The 22,130-nt window shown below is 36.3% G+C and overlaps 1 protein-coding gene across 1 annotated transcript in view; it reads right to left on the bottom strand.

Moving 5' to 3' along the window:
- EPC2 (enhancer of polycomb 2) overlaps nt 1–22,130 on the bottom strand; it is a 106,990-nt gene that overhangs the window by 57,324 nt on the left and 27,536 nt on the right. Inside the window, exon 2 of the mRNA XM_024756261.1 lies at nt 7,442–7,601. Within this exon, the coding sequence (XP_024612029.1) occupies nt 7,442–7,601 (160 nt within the window). The remainder of the gene's footprint in view (nt 1–7,441; nt 7,602–22,130) is intronic.

Below are 22,130 nucleotides of genomic sequence, written 5' to 3' on the forward strand. Positions count from 1 at the left end.
CAAACTCATAGAAAGAGAGATCAGACTTGTGATTACCAGAGGTGGGAGGCTGGGGGAGGGCGAACTGGATGAAGGTGGTCAAAAGGTACAAACTTCCAGTTATAAGTAAGTTCTGGGATGTAATGTACACCATGATGACTATAGTTAACATGGCTCTATGTTACATATGAAAGCTGTTAAGAGAGTAAATCTTAAGAGTTCACATCACAGGGGGATGTGTATATGAAGTGAAGGATGCTAACTAAATTTATTCTGGTAATCATTTAAAAATATGTGTAAGGCAAATCATTATGCTGTACACCTTAAACTTACACAGTCCTGTATGTCATCTATATCTCAATAAAACTAGAAGAAAAAAAAAAGCATGGATTCTGGAATCTGACTGCCTGGTTCAAATTCTGGCTCCCTTAATTACAAGGTCTTGGGAGCATGCTTGGGAGCAGTATTTCATTGTGTATATATACCACATCTTCTTTATCCATTCATCTGTTTATGGACACTTAGGTTGCTTCCATATCTTGGCAACTGTAAATAATGCTGCTATGAACATTGAGGTGCATGTATCTTTTCAAATTAGTGTTTTTGTTTTTTTCAGATATACACCCAGGATTGGTATTGCTGGGTCATATGGTAGTTCTATTTTTAGCTTTTTAAGAAACCTCCATACTGTTCTCTGCAGTGGCTGCACCAATTTACATTCCCACCAACAGTGTATGAGGGTTCCCTTTTCTCTACATCCTCACCAACGTTTGTTATTTTTTTTCTTTTTGATGACAGCCATTCTGACAGGTGTGAGGTGACACCTCATTGTGGTTTTGATTTGCATTTCCATGATGATTAGTGATGCTGATCATCTTTTCATGTGCCTGTTGCCCATCTGCATGTCCTCTTTGGAAAAATGTCTATTCAGTTCTTCTGCCCGCCCCCCCTCGTTTTTTTGGCCATGCCAGGCAGCACGTGGGATCTTAGTTTCCCTGCCAGGGACTGAACATGCGCCCCCTGCATTGGAGTGCTGAGTCTTAACCACTGGACCACCAGGGAAGTCCCCTTCTACCCAATTTATAAATCAGGTTGTGTTTTTGATGTTGAGTTGTATGAGCTGTTTATATATTTGGCTATTAATCCCTTATTGATCATATCATTTGCAAATATTTTCTCCCATTCAGTACGTTGTCTTTTCATCTTGTCAGTAGTTTCCTTTCTTGCACAAAAGCTTTTAAGTCTAATTAGGTCCCATTTGTTTATTTTTGCTTTTATTTCCTTTACTTTAGGAGACACATCCAAAAAAATATGGCTGCAATTTATGTCAGAGTGTTCTGCCTATTTTTTCCTCTAGGAGTTTTATAGTATCCAGTCTTACATTTAATCCATTCTTAGTTTATTTTTGCATATGGTGTTAGAGAATGTTCTAATTTCATTCTTTTACAAGTAGCTGTCCAGTTTTCCAAACACCACTTATTGAAGAGATTGTCTTTTCTCTATTGTATATTGTTGCCTCTTTTGTTGTAGATTAATTGACCATAAGCAAGTGGGTTTATTTCTGGGCTCTCTATCCTGGTTCATTGATCTATGTGTCTGTTTTTGTGCCAGTACCATACTGTTTTGATTACTGTAGCTTTGTAGTATAGTCTGAAATCAGGGAGCATGATTCCTCTGGCTCTGTTCTTCTTTCTCAAGATTGTTTTGGCTATTCAGGGTCTTTTCTGTTTCCACACACATTTTAAAAGTATTGTTCTAGTTCTGTGAAAAATGCCCTTGGTAATTTTTTTTAAATAGTGGACATAAGTAAATGCATATAGGCCCAAGGGGCATGCTCCTTGTACTCAGACTTCTCTATCACTTCTCTATCCCAGACTGTCAAATGATTATTTCGTTTTCCCAAATACCTGGAATGACTTAATATGTAATTTTCTAAGTTTTAGGGCTCCTCATCCTTTCCTGGATTAGTAGTTACCCAGATACTGCTCTACCATTTTAGCACTACTGCCCACACTCACAGCTTTATCCAAGGATAGGAGGCTCAGCACAATCTTGAGAAGAGAGGAAGACCCTTAAAGCCAGCTAATCTGAATGCAGGTTGCCCTCAGGGCCTGACCTTGCTCACTGCCCCTGATATCACTCCTCTGACCACCTCAACCTGGAATCTAGCTTCACCTAGAATGTGCTGTCCATAAATCTGATACAATCCACTCCTATACTTGTGGCCTGGCTTTTCTGTTATTTATTTAAATGTGTGATGTCACTTCTGCTCAATTTGATTTCTTAATAGATATCCAGTGACATTTTTACAAGAAATGATGTTCCCAGAATGCATCCTTTCCACCAAAAAGTTTTACTGTATAAACAAAACAATGCTCTTCATTTGGTATCTTCTCCAACTCCTTCCAATCAAAACATATTTGCCCTGCCAAAGCAAAAGGTCAGTTATCATCATTTTTGTTTAATAGGGAGAACAGCAAAAAACATTCCAAGGATAATAAAATTAAAGTTGGATGTTAGATCAGCATCTGTCTCGCTCCTGCTGAAAACCTAGTAGAATACATACGTCCACCTTACACTAAATAAGCAGAATTTTTCTTCTTTTCCAATTGTAGACTTGACAATGGCCAGCTTCACTGAACTGAGGAGTCAGTTTCAAGTGTACTGAGGTGTACAGCAGTGTACACGCATGGACAGGCACCTTCCCAGGGCTTAAGATGTTGGCTGCAGACACAAACAGCAGAATTCAGTTTCCTTTGAGTGGGTTCCTCTCCCTGCCTGACAGATAACAAGGGGTGCTACCCCACCAATTCTTTCTCCTGAACTCTTTCTTTCAGCCAAGAAACAGGTGAGACATTCTACTGATCTGTGTTTGTAGGAGTAATGCACTGAGAAGGGGAAGTGAACCTTCATTTCAAAACACGCAAAGGAGTCCTGTTTCAAAGAAGCATTTAATTGAGTTCAAAACTGGATATAAATTAACTACAGAATACTTATGAAACAATATCTTAAGTTCCTTCACTTTCTAAAATTCTGAGATACTGTAAAATATATTAAGTAAAAGGGGTAATGGGAGGTCAAAATAAAGAATTTATTGCTATGTAAACAGTCATTTCCTTAAAAAAAAAAAAAAGGTTTGGATCTTGAATTTAATGAAGTTCTTAAACTCCCAAAGGAATGAAAGAATTTTAACATCTGGGTTGAGGTACCCAAAGTAAATATGTTATAACAGTAAGTAAAACAGAAGTAGCATTTTCTGTATGTCACACAACTGACCAATGTGTAGAATTAGCTTAAATGAGGAACAGTTTGAGTATCTTGGGTCATCAATGACTATAGGTCACCAAGATGCTTTCGACCTGGTCAGAACACCACAATGTGTTGTGATTAAATAAGTTCCCCTGAATACCAATATGGGTTACTATGGCGAACTGGTACCAAAAGAGACAGGAAAGAATAGGCAGGTTTATCTCACATCCACACCAAGACTGGAGTCATTCCACTCCTAACTCCTTCTTGGCAGATAATTTTTGTCCTAAAATGACACTGTTGGTGAATAAGTGAGCTCAATTTTTAACCTGATCCACAGAGCAGGTCTCTCAATTTCACTGTACACACCAATAATTTTATTCTTGTATTTAATTATGTATATAATTTTGAGTCCTACGAGATCAATGTCTCAAAAAAGTCATGATGTGTACGCTTATATCTTCACCATTCATTCACTGATTTATTTGGCAAATATTTAACTGCATACCTAATCATATGCTAGGTACTACAGTAAGCAGTAAAATTAAAAGGGGAAAAAAGAAGTCCCTCCTTTCAATGAGCCTTATGACCTAGTGAAGCAACAGAGGGCAAACAATCACAACTGCAGGTGGTCGATGCACACAACACAGGAGGGCTTGAGGTAAACAGTGCCAAGACCTCTGCTTAGAGGGGTCAGGAAAAGGCTCCTAAAGGTAGTCCTGGAGATGAGCCTTGAAGAACAAGTTGTATTTTAAAAAGAGGAGAAGAGAAGTAAAGGGCTATGTAAAGCCCTGGAGGCATGAAAAAATAAGAGATAAGTCAGAGATCTAAAAGGAGCTCATTATTATTGTATCTGGAAGTGTGAAGGGTTAGAGGAATGGGGGGTGGGGGGTGGTGTACTGAGACTGTAGTGTAGGACTGTATGGAGAATGAGAGGCAGCTTCTGTTCCTGAGGAACTTACAGTCTAGTGGAGGAAACAGACCTCCAACAGTTCATTTCAATGAGGCTGATGTCATGGTGGAAGAATAAACAGCAAACTGTGACTGGACAGGCACAAAGGAGGGCCTTAAACACCATACAAATATGTTAAAATTTTATCCCACAGGCAACAGTGAGTCTGAAAAATTCTAAATGGGTACCAATCACAACAGTGGCAGCGTGGATGACTGGAAGGTACAAAGACAAGAGCAGAGCAATACAGTACAATACTTTGGAAGACCAATACAAAGGTGTCTGCCAGAGCCCAGGCAAGCAATGTGATGGGCCTGAGCTAAGCTGCCCTACTGTGGCAACTATGCTTTTCTAGCAAGGGAAATGGGAGGTGATTCTTTCAAATCTATCATTAAAAGAAGAAAAAGAAAAATCCAGAGCAATATTTTCTGAAATTCCTTGTATTCAAGGGCTTAGAAAGAAGTTATATCAAGCCTTCCTTGAAAAAAGAGTCAAAAATAACGAGTTTAAATTTTAGTACAGATAAACTTAAGGTCAATGATAGGCGTAGAGGTAAGCAAATAATGGAATATAAATTTGATAGAAAATTATATACACATTGAAAATGACAATAGGAGACTACAAAAACCTGAGGAACTTAAAATATATGTAGAAAAGGCAGGAAAAAAACTGTATGTGTAGTACAATTTAGTATAGTATATAAAATATATATATGCTGACAGACTAAAAGAGAAAAAATGAAAGTTAAAATAATTTTCTATTATTTTTATTCCATTTATTACAACAATAGAATAAAATGAAATGAAAAAAACAACACAGATTAATGTTTATTGTATCTAATGGGCCCCACCCAGATGGGTTACATCCAATTTCTGGTTCCAGTTTCCTACAATGGCTTTTACAAATGGTCCTATTGTCCAGCTACATTGTTATTAAAATACAAAAAAAGGGGGGAGGGGATACGTTGGCTTAAAAAATCCTTAAAATTCATATTAAGAACAGCTATCTCGTTCCTGATACAAAGACAAGGAAAATTCAACATGCTAAAGGGACTCAAAGTCAAAGACACAGTGGAAACAAATCACACAATTTTTGCAAGTGCATTTCTCTTGAATCCTTAGGGGAAAAGTCTCTGGAAAATGCTTTTGACACCTAAGGGCTTTTAAGCCATTTAAAAACAATTGAACCAGTCAACAAACATGCCATTTATTGAGCATCTATAAGCCATGCATTTAACACTAAAGATACAAAGGGAAAATAAAACATAGTACCTGCCCTCAAGGAGCTCACAGTCTAAAAGGAGAGAAAGAATGGCTACAAACAATTGCAATCAAGTATGCTCAGTCCTCTGTTAGAGGTATGTACAAGGTACTAAGATAAGCAAAGAAAAGAGGTAGAATGAGAAATCAGGGTAAGCTTCAAAAGGGAGTTAGGTCTTCAATGAGCTACAGAAAGGGAAAGAAGACTTGAATAGCATATGCAAGGAAATGTGAAATGTGAAACAACAAGGCAAATGTGGATAATTTTAAGTTATTCCCTATGATGCAAGGAGTGAGGGAAAAAGCAACAGGAAATGAGGTTAAAGGGGTAGCAGGTAACAAATCACAAAGGGCCTTGTATTCGAATTAGAGAATCTGGCTATTACTAAATTTTGTCAAATCTATATAAGATGCACCATTACTTTATGTACTGTAAGAAAGAAAAAAAAAGCTTTATATTGGGGTCTATCAATAAATTTAATAGAATACTCCTGCATAAAGCTATACTACCAAAGGGCAACAGCCTCAGTGTAAGATAAAGAAATAAACCAGCCATGTAGAAAGGAACAGCATGAAACTATATTTCTCAACTTGCCCTTAGGTGGAAGGAGGGGAGAAAAAAACCTCTCGCTGAGAACTGAATTCCAAGCTGGTCTACAGCCTACTTGTGTGGTCTAAAAAAACAAACAAATAAAACTAAAGCTACCAGTGTGGTCCAAAAACAAACAAATAAAACAAAACAAACAAGTAAAGACTTTAAGGTGGTCTCAGGTTGGTCCCCAGATGCCTGGCAAAAACAAGTAGAAATTCTCTATAGACAAACCAGATTTTTTTTTTTTTTGCGGTACGCGGGCCTCTCACTGTTGTGGCCTCTCCCGTTGAGGAGCACAGGCTCCAGACACGCAGGCTCAGCGGCCATGGCTCACGGGCCCAGCCGCTCCGCGGCATGTGGGACCCTCCTGGACCGGGGCACAAACCCGTGTCCCCTGCATCGGCAGGCAGACTCTCAACCACTGCGCCACCAGGGAAGCCCGACAAACCAGATTTTAATCCACGAGAAAAGCAATTTAAGATGTAATCTCATTTCAAATATGGCAAAGGTACATCTTAGAATCGATGAAAAATAGTAGATCTTACAGCCAGCCTTGAATCTGGAGACGTTTCAGAATCACCTGGAGAACTTTTTAAAAAAACTTATTACCAGTCTGCATACCAGAGATTCTCATACAGGGAGGCCTGACACAGCCCTAGAATCTCTATTTTAACAAACTACTAAAGGTTGTTTTTCTTTAAACACAGCCAGACAAGGTACCAAGACACCAGCATTCTGTCTGCAAAATTAGCTGAAAATTCCTATTGTAGAATAAAGAACAACAGTAGGATTTTAAGCCACATCATGATTTGATCAGATGGACACTTTAGGAAGACCACTCTGGTGCCAGTGGACCTGTGGAGAAGATAGGTTAGAAGAGGGTAAAGATAGGAGATGGTGGATAGTAAACAGAACAGTCAGGAGATCAGTGAAACAGTTTTAAGGCAAAAGATGGTGATCATTTAAATAGTAACGATGGGGACAAAAATAAGAGGATCGAAGGAGGCAGAATTAGAATTCCATAAAAACTACATGAAGGTAGAAGTGTAGGATCTAATTCCAAAAATTTTAGAAGACTTGCCCCTAATCAGCATAATTGCCACTAGGCCTTGAAAAATAAATTTTTATTTGGGTATGGTAATCTACCACCTTTTAGCTGTATAATAAAGTGTAAGTGCTATAGAAAATCCTGTACTACATAACTATCAAATGTTCCAAATGCAACTCACACTCCAAATGATCTTGAAGTTGAGATGTAAGCATAGAGGGATTTTATTCTTTCATGTTTAACATTTCTATAAATCAGTGCATACGAACTGAAAAGTTAAAATCTCTTTGGGCAAAAAGAGGATTTTTCACTGGTTGATAAATTTAAATTACAAACAGAAAACAATGAATTAACAAACTTACGCTGAATATGAATGAACTGCTTTGGCTGTTTAAACTCTCCTTTGTACAAGCGATTGTAATAGTTGACATTGCTCTCTGCCTCAGGAACTGGAATGACCATGCTCTCTTTTTTTTCTCTGAACACTTGCTGTGCTGAAATAGCTCGCTGTAAATGATGTTCCTGGAAAATGTAAAGTAGGCAACATGAGTTGTTTTAATAATGTCAATTCAATGCAAAATTCTATTTACAATTTACTTTGTTTAATAATTGCACAGTGCTTTAAGAATCAATTCTAAACAGTTCCTTTGCCACAGACCTTCAGAAAACATTGCTATCATTCTCCCTTAATACTTGTACTCATACTGATACCATGTTAGATGATTACAATTTTAATAAGTAGGATTTTTTAAAAAAAGATTAAATATTCACAAACTAGAATTTAACATCTCAAGAATTTAACATTGCAAGAAAATCGATCCCCTGTTTGCTAAATTAATTGCGGTGTTTATCACCAATAACAAGATGACAGAAAAACATGCAAATAACAGGAAAAGAATTTGTATCACAGATTTTAAGTATCTTCTGCATTTATATACCTCAAACTTCAACAGTACAAAATTCTGAATAAATCAAAGAAAAGATAAAATTATATTCAATAGACTATATTACTATCACGGCAGGAAATATTTTTTAACAAAGGTGAAACAAAAAGTTCTTATAAAATACACCCAGATTCTAGTAACTTTTCATTACCTCCACCACTTAATGGACACTTTCTCCCTTGACCCACTATGGACCATTCCCAACAAAGCACCTTTACCTTGTGGAAGGCAGTAAATTAGGTCATGTCATTCCCCAAAGGATCCCCTTCATATTTAGATTAAAGGTTAAAATCACTCAACGCTTACAAGGCTTTATACCTCTCTGACCTTATTTCCTACTTTTCTCCTTCCAAACTTTATTCTAGCCACACTTCTCCTCTCCTTTAAGGTTCCTAAATATCCAAATGGATTGTTTCTGAAATTCCTTCTAGTCTCATGTCATCAGAGAGGCCTTCTGTTATTTCCTTACCTAAAAGAGTACTGGCATATACCCAGAGAAAACCATAACTCAAAAAGACACATGCACCCCAACGTTCACTGCAGCACTATTTACAATAGCCCAGTCATGGATGCAAACTAAATGCCCACTGACAGACAAATGGATAAAGAAGATGTGGTACATATATACAATGGAATATTACTCAGCCTTAAGAAGGGACAAAATTGGGTCACTTGTAGAGATGTGGATGGACCTAGGGACTGTCAAACACAGTAAACTTAGTCAGAAAGAGAAAAACAAATATCATATATTAATGCATATATGTGGAATCTAGAAAAATGGTACAGATGAACCTGTCTGCAAGGCAGAAATAGAGGCACAGGCGCAGAGAACAAATGTATGGACACCAAGGGGGGAAGGGGGGGGATGAATTGGGAGATTGCGACTGACATATATACACTAACTAACATGTATAAAATAGATAACTAATGAGAACCTGCTATATAGCACAGGGAACGCTACTTCACTTCGTTGTGCGGTAGAAACTAACACAACATTGTAAAACAACTATATCCCAATTAAAAAAAAAAGAGAGAGAGTACTGGCTATGCTGCAATGCATAAATTAAGATTTATTTATCAGCAGCCATCCTTTCAACACATTTCAGAGTACCTGGCAGACACCAGATACTACTCCCGTCCCTGAGAATTATGAGTGAATGAGAGACAGACTTTGCTATTAAGGAACTTAGGTAGTGAAAGAGAGATACCTGAGTATGCGATCTGAGCTTGACAAGTGTATCTCTTTTCAATTAGTCAAACCACTCGTTTTGGGAGGATAAAGATGTCCAAAGAAAGTAAAATGTAAACTAAGAGTTTTAGGATCAACAGGGATTTTTAGCAAGGCAAAAGAGGAGAAGAAGAAAACAACTCAGGCAGAGAAAATAGAATATCCAAAATGGACAAAAGCCCAGAGACAGTCAATAAAAGGCAAATATTGAACAAAGGGACATGAGGGTGGGTGCTGGTTTAGATCTGAGAGTTTCTTCACCTTCAGTGCAAGGAAGAAATATGTTTTTCTTCATAGGGTAGAATCCCAAGTTGGAGCACTAAGTAAATTTCCCCATATAAAAACTACTATTGATTTAGTTAAAATCTATTAGTACTCAAAATTTTGAGTCGTCTAAGAAGTTGTGATGGGATCAAACATGCAAACAAACAGCATCAAGAAACTAGGAAGCCAGGCCTTGACTGAGGTTGGCAATCTCTAACATTATTTAAGCCTATACTTTCCTATTACCTTCATGATATTTCACCTCTCCTAGTTAAAGAAAGTGGTGCAATATGCAATGCCACCCTGCATTTATATGTTTTACAGCTCTCGAAGTACACCCACAATCACATGTCTATTAGCTCCTTACAATCTGGGGACACAGGCGTAGATATTATCTCATTTTGTAAATGAGACTCAGGAAACAAGTGACTTGCTCTTAGCAAATAGGAATGATATGTAAGAGAGCCAAATTTCAGGACTCTGATTCCAGTGTTCCTTGACTATTCCATCCTTATTAGAAAAGTATGACAGATAAAAAAACATGTTCTTGTAATGCTAATAATCTACAGACACAGGTAAAAAAAGGAAACTGAGCACATTTTTTATTTGAAGAGATTCTTTTGATATATATTTGACTTTGCCCTAAATACATTTTTAGGTATTATCCAATTTTGAAATACATCCTTAATAGATTAAGATTTAACATTAATTTTACAAATGAAAAAACTTAAAAACAGATCATGGATGACTCCCTTCTTAACGCGGCCTACAGATGACAGATGCAGCCAGAAATTAAGAGGCCAGATCATGACACCTCCCCCATTTTAATCTACAGACTAATCAGTGGCAAACATACAAAAGGCTCAAAGTAGGTACCAGTTTTGATTTGTCATTTTATTGGGGGAAGATGTTGACAGGAGTAATGTTGATTCCTTGTTACATGCTGCATCATACACTGGTGAGGTTACCTAATTTTTAAAAATAACTAAAAACCAAGCACTACCTAATTTCCTTTCCTTTAAAAAAGCATGCCTTTGACCCACTAACTCCACTAATGGAATTCATCAAAAGGCAACAAACAAATGGGCAGCACCGACTAAATGAAAATGCTCACCATGGCACTGTTTATAGCACCAAAAAAAAAAAAAAAAGTCTAAATAGCAATAAATACAGACTAGTACATCTATTATGTCATATCCATAAAATGGAACTCTTAGGTAGTAGAAAAAAACAACATAATTTAGACCTCTATTGACACGAAAAAAGCCTGGAAGAGTAAAGAATAGAACATTCCACAAAATGCTGTAAGTATTTCTTCTTTGTCCCCTTTTGCAGTTTCAGAAATTTTCTATAGTAAATAGTAAATCTACATTTCTTCCATAAACTAAAAAAAAAAAAGAAAAGTGCTATAAAAGTTTAACATCCTAAATGAAAGGACTCTCCACCAAAATACACAAAAATCACTTCTCATGGTTACTTTGACATTCTGAAATATCCTTTTGAAACCTACCATATTGTACCTAAACACGTTTTGTGTTTCCCTAGAAATATTATACTTTCTCTGTACTTTATACTTTTCCTAGTAACACATGAAATTACATGAAAAGCCATTAAACGCAAACTAAAAGATGTTAAATAATTAATGACTTCTAGTCATGTATAATAAGTATCAGGCACAATCCTACAGGGACAGAGTAGAAATATTTTTTCTTTTGGAGATGAGTACACTAAGACTCTATGATTTCTATGATGGAAATCAGCAGGACTGAAATTTGAATCATTATTTGTATGTCTCTTTTCCATCTTGCCAAGCTCATGCCCCAATTTGTAGGGTTTCAGAAGGTATTGGGTTAGGCTGCATACAAAGTCAAACATTATTTGTTGATGTTTTAAAAATTTACACCCAAAATTCCCAATTAAAGATACCTGACTGAATAATACATTTACCTACTCTACCTCACTATAATAGTAAACTTACTAGTAAAGGACTAAGAAACTTTAAAAGCCACTATAACAAATTGAATTAGAAATGAGCCATCAGCACAAAACAGAATACCGCAAAATTCTGGGAGATCAAAATCAAAAGAGGAAGTTTCAAATCCTTGCAGAGAAGAAAAAGATAAAAACTGAGACCACCTCACCTATCCTGCAGAAAACCAAATGATGGGGATTTTGAAACACTAGCTAGAAAGAGCCAGAATGAGACAAGTTATTCTCTGCCTACTCCTCAAAAGCAGATCATGCTACACAGTCTACACAGACAAAAAAGGGAACCATTGAACTAGGAATGTTGTGAACCACCCCAAATCCACAAAAAATGAACAGAAGAAAACCTAGTAAGTCTAGTACTATTATTAAAACCCAAAAAACGAGATTCAACTATACATCTAATAATGAACTCTCTCTACTCCAAAGTGGAGGTGGAGAAGAAAACTTTAAGAATGTCCCACACTTAAATATCCTCGAAAGAAACACTTACGAATATGAAAAAAAAAAGTCACCTGAATAAGAAACTTAAAAACTAAAATCAGAGAAGGGGGCAAAAAACTCAGGGGAAAAAAATAGCAAGAGTTGACTGAACTCAGGAAAGAAAGAAAAAGACCATTACCTCAGAGATGAAAACTAAAATTACTAGAAGCCCAATGCAAAATGTACTCAAAGACATAAGTGTGCTGTATAAAGGCTGTCAAATAATCAAGAGAATAAAAATAAGATGAAAAAAGAACTAAAATGAGTAAGAAAGAAAATGATAGGATACAAAAACAGGCAAAGAACAAATGACATTGATATAATTGGAGTCCTTGAAGAAAGAACAAAAAATGCAACAGAACTAGTATTTAAGATAAAAGATATGAATCTACTTATCCAAAAAAAGCCCAACAGGGAGCAAAATGGCACACAAGAACTTGCATAACCAGACAAGATCTGATACTGTTTGGAGTAATCAGGAGAAAACATTCTGCTCACAGCTTCTCCCTTGGGAGGGAAAGAGAAGACTGGAACGTGTGTCTAACATTCCAGCTTTTTGGGAAGTTGCCCAAGGGACTATCTTCTGTCTCACTTAACTCAGAAGGCTGACTGAACCAGCATTCTTTGGATGCCTGGGGGTTGTGGAGAACAAAAAGAACTTAAGAGTCTTGCTACAACACCAGAAAACTTGCAGTACCACTGACAAACACCAGAGGGAGCAAAAGATTACAACAAGATCCAGATAAAGAAACAAGTAAACCTCTCTAACTGGGAAATTATGTGCAGATGCCCAAAGAAGATGTATCTCCAGAAAAGGTTTGAGGGGCTTCCAGACCCCCTAACTGAGTTGATTGGTAAGGGCCTTACCCTGTACGAAGCCAATTCATAAAGACTGGGAGTGGTGGCTACTTTTTCAAATGCACAAATTACAACAAAAATTAAAGGCACATGAAAAAACAGGAAAAAAAATGGGTCAATCAAAAGAACAAAATAGGGCTTCCCTGGTGGTGCAGTGGTTGAGAGTCCGCCTGCCGATGCAGGGGACACGGGTTCGTGCCCCGGTCCGGGAAGATCCCACATGACACAGAGCGGCTGGGCCCGTGAGCCATGGCTGCTGAGCCTGCGCGTCCGGAGCCTGTGCTCCGCAACGGGAGAGGCCACAACAGTGAGAGCCCCGTGTACCGCAAAAAAAAAAAAAAAAAGAACAAAATAAATCTCCAGAAACTGACCCTAAAGAAATGGAGATCTGTGAATTTTCTGACAATAAAAGTTTAAAATAATCATCTTAATAAAGTTCAATGCACTAAAAGAGAACACAAATAGACAACTAAACAAAATCAAGGAAAATGATGCATGAACAAAATGCAAATATCAAGAAAGACATAGAAAACATAAAAAAGACCAAATGAAAAATCTGGACCTGAAAATTACAGTAACTGAATTGGGGGGAAAAAAAAAAACACCCAGAGGGGTTCAACAGCAGAATCAATTAAGCAGAAAAAAGAATTAGTGAACTCAAGGAGAGTTCATTTGAAATTACTGAGTCAGGGGAATTTCAATACTCCACTTTCAATAATGAATATATCAACCAGAAAGAATATCAATAAGGAAACATAGGGCTTCAACAACACAAAGACCAGCTGCACCTAACAGACATAAACAGAACACTTCATACAGCAGCAGAGTACACATTCTTCTCAAGCTCATACAGAACATTCTCCAGGACAGATCACATGTTAGGCCACAAAACAAGTTTTATCAAATTTAAGAAGGCTGAAGTTACATCAAGTATCTTTTCCAACCACAATGGAATTAAAGCAGAAATCAAGAACAAAGGGAAAACTGGAAAATTCACAAATATGTAGAAACTGAGCAACATACTTTTGAACAATCAATGGGTCAAGAAAGAAATTACAAAGGAATTTAGAAAAGAGACGAAGATGAAAACACAACATAACAAAACTTAAGGGATGCAGCAAAAACAATACTAAGAGGGAAGTTTATAGCAATAAATTTCTACCTACATTAAAAGAGATCTCAAATCAACAACCCAACTTTACACCTCAAGGAACGAAAAACAGAACAAACAAAACCCAAAGTTAGTACAAGAAAGGAAATAATAAAGATTAGACCAGAAATAAATGAAATTAAGAATAGAGAAATTTAAAAAACATCAACAAAACTAAAAGTTGTTTTGAAAAGATCGACAAAATTGACAAACCCTTACCTACACGAACTAAGAAACACTCAAATACCAAAAATCAGAACTGAAGAAGAGACATTAAAACTGATGCCACGAGGGTGGCGGGGGGATGGGGGGTGCAGTGGGGATCATAAGAGATTACTACAATTATATAACAACAAATTGGATAATTCAGAAGAAACACATAAATTTCTAGAAATATACAGCTTACCAAGACTAAATCATGAAAAAATTAAGACCGTGAACTACAGTAAGGATATTGAATCTATTCAATCAGTAATCAAACACCTCTCAACAAAGAAAAGCTCATCAACAGATGGCTTCACTAGAGAATTCCACCAACATTTAAAGACTCATCTACAATCCTTCTCAAAATCTTAAAAAAAAAAAAACTGAAGAGAAGAGAAAACTTCCAAACTCATTTTATGAGGCCAGTATTAACTTGATACTAAAATCAGAGAAAGATACTACAAGGAGGGTGGGGAACAGGGAAATGGGTAAAGCTGGTCACAAGGTACAAAATTCCAGTTATAAGATTAATAAGTCCTGGGGGTTTAATGTACAGCACTGTGACTACAGTTAATACAGTATTGTATATTTGAAAGTTGCTAGGACAGTACACCTTAAAAGTCCTCCTCACAAGAAAAAAAAGTAACTACATGAGGTGATAGATGTTAACTAAACATATTGTGGTAATCATTTCACAACATATACATCAAATCATTATGTTGTACACTTTAAACTAATACAATGTTATGTATCAATTATATCTCAGTAAAACTGGAAGTGGGGAGGCAGAAGGATACTACAAGTAAAAAAACAAAAAATACAAAAAAACAAACTACAGACCAATATTGCTGATAAATGTCAATGCAAAGGTCCTTAACAAAATACTAGCAAACCAAATTGAACACATGAAGATGATTACACATCATGACCAAGTGGGATTTATTTCTGCAATGCAAGAATGCTCAACATATGAAAATTGGTTAATGTAATACACCATAATAAGAGAATGAAGGACAAAAACCACATGATTATTTCAATTGACATGCTGAAAAAAATTCAACACTCTTACATGATAAAAACACTCAACAAACTAGGAACAGAACAAAATCATCTCAATACAATAAAGGCCATATATGAAAAGCCCACAGCTAACAATATACTCAATGGTGGAAAATTGAAAGCTGTTCCTTTAAGATCAGGAACAAAGCAAGAATGCCTGCTTTTGCCACTTCTATTCAACACAATACTGGAACTCCTAGGGAGAGCAATTATCAAGAAAGAGAAACACCATATTGGAAAGGAAGAAGTAAAAATATCTCTGCCCACAAATGACATGACCTTTTATGTAGAAAACCCTAAAGACTTCACACATTAAAAAAAAAAAAAAAGTTAGACCTAGTAAACGCATCCAACAAAGTTATAAGACAGAAGATCAACACACAAAATCAGTTGCATTTCTATACCGTGAACAATCTGTAATGGAAATTAAGAAAACAATCCCATCTTAATAGCATCAAAAAGAAGAAAATACTTAGGAATAAATGTAACCAAGGAGGTGAAACGCTTGTACACTGAAAAACACAAAACACTGCCTAAAGAAATTAAGAAAGACATAAGTAAATGAATGATGTCCTGTGTTCATGGACTAGAAGGCTTAATATTAGAAAACAGAACTACCGTATTATCCAGTAATCACATTTCTGGGAATACATCCAAAAGAACTGAAAATAGGATCTTGTAGAGATATTTACACACCCATGTTTACTGCAGTGTTATTTATAATACAACAGCCAAGTGGTAGAAGAAACCCAAGTGTTTATTGACAGATAAATGGATATCAAACAAAGTATAGTATGTACATATGATGGAATATTAGCCTTAAAAAGGAAGAACATTCTGACACATGCTACAACATGCATGAACCTTGAGAATATTATGCTAAGTGAAATAAGCTAGTCACAAAAGGACAAATACTGCATTGTTTATATGAGGTCTAAAGTAGTCAAATTCTTAGAAAGAGTGGTGGTTGCCAGGGGCTGGGGGAGGAGAAGAACGGAAGTTGTTGTTCTATGGGTATAGAGTTTCAGTTTTCCAAGATGAGAAAAGTGCTAGATATCTGTTATATAATACTACTGTACACCTAAATATGATTAAGATACTAAATTTTAGGCTCTGCATTTTTTACCACAATAAAAAAAGCTCATCAAGTACCTGGCAAAAGTAACCCAGAACAACAGACTGTGACATACATTTGAATAAAAGTTATTTCAAAAATAATGAAAAAATCCTCAAAGCCTCCAAGCAAACAGTAACAATAACATATAATAATAACTTAAAAGGCCAAAAGAATCAGATGAACATCAGACTTTAAAAATAACATAAAGCAAAGCATCAATGAGCAGCATTTTCAGAAACTTCAATGAACATAAAGTATGAATCAAGGATTTTACATCCAGCTAAGTTATCCTTTAAGTATCAAGGCTACACAAAGTACTCAGGGAATTCTGTAGGGGACTTTTGAGGAATCTACTAGAATAGTACTGTTCAGAAGAAATGTAATGGAAGCCACAAATGTAACCCACACATTTAAATTTTCTAGCAGCCACACCAAAAAAAGTAAAAAGAAAAAGGATGAAATTAATTTTAATAATATATCTTATTTAAGCCAATATAAATATCCAAACATTATCATTTCAACATGTAATCAATATAAAAAGGTATGGAGATATTTTACATTTTTTTCTTCCACACCAAGTCTTAAAAACCTGTATGTAACACATGTGTTTCACACGTATAGAACATCTCAATTCAGACTAGCCATATTTCAAATGCTCACCAGCCACAAATGACTAGTGTAGCCCATCATCATCTTGGATTCATCCAACCATGATATGAATGGAAAACTTCAACAAAACTATACACACACACATACACACATATATACATATATGTCAAAGATGGGGAAAAGGCTGGAGCACTAATGTACAAACATCTGCACAGTAAAGTAGAAATAATGCAACTAAAAATAGGAGAAGGAAAACAAGATGAGAGCAAAATAAAAAAAACTAGCCAATATAACATAATACAAAAAAATTAAATATTATGAAAGAGTTGAGATCAAACATGTTCACTCATATCAATAAATGTGAGTGGACTTATCTCACCTATGAAAACAAAAAGATTTTCAACTTGTCTCATAACCAAAGACTCAACTATATGCTTTATGCAAGAAATACCCCACCACCACCACCATCACCACAAAGAGTGAGTGAAAAAGAGTAAAAGGAACAGAAAAGTTTATCAGGTAATGGAATACAGTAAGAAAGACAAGCAGATCCTAGTATCAGACAAGTAGAATTCAAGCCAAGGAGCATTAAGCATGACCCCAAACCCACAATTCATTACAAAGATCTTGAACTTCTATACACATTTATGAATATCTATATATCAACAATAATTTATGATCAAATAATCATTTCATGAAGAAAAAGCTACAGATATGCAAAGACAGACAAAGATACACTAAAAATAATTTTAAAAGACCACTCTCAGGGGGTTTCCCTGGTGGCGCAGTGGTTAAGAATCCACCTGCCAATGCAGGGGACTCGGGTTTGAGCCCTGGTCCAGGAAGATCCCACATGCCACAGAGCAACTAAGCCCATGTGCCACACTACTGAGCCTGCACTCTAGAGCTCACAAGCCACAACTACTGAAGCCCATGTGCCACAACTACTGAAGCTTGTGCGCCTGGAGCCTGTGCTCTGCAACAAGAGAAGCCACCACAATGAGAAGCCCTCGGTAGCTAGAGACAGCCTGCGCACAGCCACAGAAGACCCAACGCAGTCGAAAACTAACTAACTTACTAAATAAATAAATCTATATATATATAAAAAAAGACCACTCTCAGCACAAGACAAATCAAGTGGACAAATAACAAGCAAGGACCTAATAAGCAACTTAATAAGGTAGAACTTATAGTTATTTATCAAACTTCACACACAATCCCCCTTCTTCTCAAGTACTCATGGAACTTTCACAAAATTGATCATAAATTGGCTAAGAATCACAAAGAATAGGGTATTATGAATGGAGTAGAAAGGATAAGGAGGGAGTGACAATTCTCTGAGCATATATCCTTTAACAGTTCTGAATTTTAAAACCCTGTTTATGTTTCACATGCTCTAAAAATAATCAAAATTAATGACGGTGTGAAGAGAACCCAAATTATAACACAAAGAGAAAAAACAAACCTCATTTATTAGAAATGAATATTCATATGTCTACAATGAAGGGGATTGGGAAAGAAATTTACATTCCTTTCGAAAATAATGATTTAAAGCTTATCTGTAAAATTTAGACCATATACACTTCAAAGGATTGTTGTGATGATGATTATATAAGTTAATAAGGTGTTCAGAATAGTCCACAGCACTGTCAAGGATAAAAGTTTCTCATTTTTATTAAAACATATAATTAAAGTGCAATATTAATAGTAGCGAAATTTTTGAGAACAAAAGCAAAAAAAAATTAGAAAATTTGACAATTCAAAATCTTTTTTCAACACCCATTCATAAGAAAAAATTCACTGAAAGCAAGAAAAAGATGTCCTCAATCTGATAAAGGGCAGGCAGCACAAAGGAAAACCTACAGACCATCATACTTAATGGTCAAAGACTGAATTCTTTCCCCCTAAGAGCAAAAACAAGCCTAAAAAGTCTATTCTCACCACTTCTAGGCCACATTTTCCCTGAGTTTCTAGCCACTGCAGTGAGGAAAGAAAAAGAAATAAGGGCAGGCAGACCGGAAAAAAAGAAGTAAAACTGCACATAATATGATCATGTAGGGAGAAAATCCTAGGGAATCTCAACAGAGCTACTAGAACTAAAAAGTGAACTTAACAAGACTGCAAGTCAATATTAATAACTCAATTGTACCTCTGTATACTACCAACTAAAAAATAAAAATAAAAAGCAATTACCATTTACAACAGTGTTAAACCACTAAATATTTACAGATAGGTTTAACAAAATATGTGTAAAACTTGCACATCAACATAAATGGAGAGATGTAGTATGCTCATGAATTGGAAGGTTCAATACTGTTCAAAAAATTTACTTGTGTAAAATTTCCCCCAAAATTCATCTAGACACTCAACACAATCCTAATCAAAACCCCAACAGGATTTTTTTTTTCTTTTTTTACAGAAATGGACAAGCTGATTCTAAAATTCATATGGAAAGGCAAAATAGCCAAAATAATCTTGAAAGAAAAGAAATTTGAAGAACATACAATCTGATTACAAGCTACATTACAAAATATAAAGCTAAACTATTCAAAACAGTGTGTTACCAGCATAAGAATATACATATAAAGCAATGGAAAAGAAGTCTAAACATAGACCCACATACATACATACACATAATGAATTTTAGACAAAGGTGCCAATTAATGGGGGAACTGAATGGGGGTAAGCATAGTCTTGCCAACAAATTGTCTGGACGTCAGTTTGGAAAAAAATAAGCCTATACTCCTAACTCAAACTATACACAAAAATTAACTCAAAAATAGGTCACAGAGACTTCTCTGGTGGCGCAGTGGTTAAGACTCTAAGCTCCCAATGCAGGGGGCCCAGGTTCAATCCCTGGTCAGGGAACTAGATCCCACATGCATGCTGCAACTAAGAATTCTCATGCCACAACTAAGGAGCCCACTGGCTGTAACTAAGGAGCACACATGCTACAACTAAGGAGCCTGCAAGCCACAACTAAGGAACTCACCTGCCACAGCCAAATAAATAAATTAAAAAAAAACAAAACAAATAACTAGATTCTTTGACTCCACCCCAGACCTATTAAACCAGGATCTCTGGGAGAAGATTCTAGGAATCTGTGTTTAAAAAAAAAAAAAGATCACAGACCTAAACACAAAGCCTAAACTTGTAAAACATCTACAAGAAAACACAGGGAAAAAAAAAAAAAAAAAAAAAAAAAAAAAACACAGGAGAAAAATCTTAGTGACTCTGGGTTTGGGTAAGATTTCTTAGAACATAAAGCAAAACACATTATAAATGAAAGAATTGATAAGCTGGACTTCCTCAAAATGCAAATATTGTGCTATTCAAAATACATTCTTAAGGAAATAAAAAAACAAGCCAGACTGGGGGAAAAAGTATTCACAATAAGTATGTGAGAGGCCTTATATGCAGAATATATAAATAACTCTTATAACTCAATAATAACAAAACAACCCTGTTTTTTTTTTTTTTTTGGCTGCAGATTGCAGCATGCAGGATCTTAGTTTTCCGACCAGGGATCGAACCTGTGCCCCCTGCACTGGGAGCACAGTCTTAACCACTGGACCGCCAGAGAAGTCCCCAAAACAACCCAATTTTAAAAGAAAATGAGCCAATGATTTAAACAGATATTTCACAAGAGAAGAAGCAGGAATGACCAATAAACACTTGAAAAAATGTTCAACATCTTTGTATCAGGAAAACGCAAAATAAAATCGCAGACAGTTTTGACTACACACCCACAAAATGACTAAAATTAAGAAACTGACAACATCAACTGCTGGTGGAAGGGTCAAAAGGTATCACCACTTTGTAAACTGTTGGGCATGTTCTTATAAATATACTTATCACATGACCCAGCAAGCCTACTGCTAAGTGTGTACCTGAGAAGTGAAATGCATGTAGGTATCACCACTTTGTAAACTGTTGGGCATGTTCTTATAAATATACTTATCACATGACCCAGCAAGCCTACTGCTAAGTGTGTACCTGAGAAGTGAAATGCATGTCCACAAACAACTTGCACATGAACGTCAACTGCAATTTTACTCAAAATAGCCAAAAACTGGAAACAATAAAAATGCACATTAACAGGTGACTAAAGTAAATACATTCATTCAAAGGAATGCTACTCAGTTAAAAGAAAAAAAGAGGAGGGAGGTGGGGGAGACAAACTAATCATATATACTACATAGATGAATCTCAAAAGTACAACAAGCAACAACGAGATACAAGCAGCTACATTCTGTATGGTTCCCTTTATATGAAGTTTGAGAACAGGCAAAACTAATCGATAGCGACTGAAATCAGATCAGTAGCTGCCTGAAAAGGGGGTGGAAGATATGACTGCAAATAGGTTAAATGGAACTTCTGTGGGGAATGAAAATGTTCTATTCCTTGTTTGGGATGGTGGTTACACAGGTATATTTGTTTATTAAAACACAAAACTATAAACAAAATAAATTCTTTATGGTAATTCCCTGGCGGTCCAGTGGTTAGGATTTCGCACTTCCACGGTGGGGGACACAGGTTTGATCCTTGGTTGGGGAACTAAGATCCTGCATGCCACATGGCACGGTCAAATAAAATAAAATTAAATAAATGCTTGGGCTTCCCTGGTGGCGCAGTGCTTAAGAATCTGCCTGCCCATGCAGGGGACATGGGTTCGAGCCCTGGTCCGGGAAGATCCCACATGACGTGGAGCAACTAAGCCCAAGTGCCACAACTACTAAGCCTGAGCTCTAGAGCCCACGAGTCATAATTACTGAGCCCACGTGCCACAACTACTGAAGCCCGCATGCCTAGAGCCCGTGCTCCACAACAAGAAAAGCCACTGCAGTGAGAAGCACGCACACCGCAAGGAAGAGTAGCCCCCACTCACCGCAACTAGAGAAAGCCCACACGCAGCAACGGAAGCCCAACGCAGCCAAAAAAATAACATAAATTATAAAAAATAAATAAATACTTTATACTGTATGTAAATTATACTTCAATAAAATTGATTTTAAAAATCTAGAAAAAATAACCTTTGATGTAAACAAAAATTTAATGTAAACAAAACATGCTGGTATGGCAATCATTATTCACAACGCTGGTGAAATTGTGCTGAGTAAAACAGACACTTTCAAGAATGAGTGCTAGT

Source organism: Neophocaena asiaeorientalis, unplaced genomic scaffold (genome assembly GCF_003031525.2).
Source record: "Neophocaena asiaeorientalis asiaeorientalis breed wild unplaced genomic scaffold, Neophocaena_asiaeorientalis_V1.1 scaffold447, whole genome shotgun sequence".
NCBI classification, from domain to species: Eukaryota; Metazoa; Chordata; class Mammalia; order Artiodactyla; family Phocoenidae; genus Neophocaena; species Neophocaena asiaeorientalis.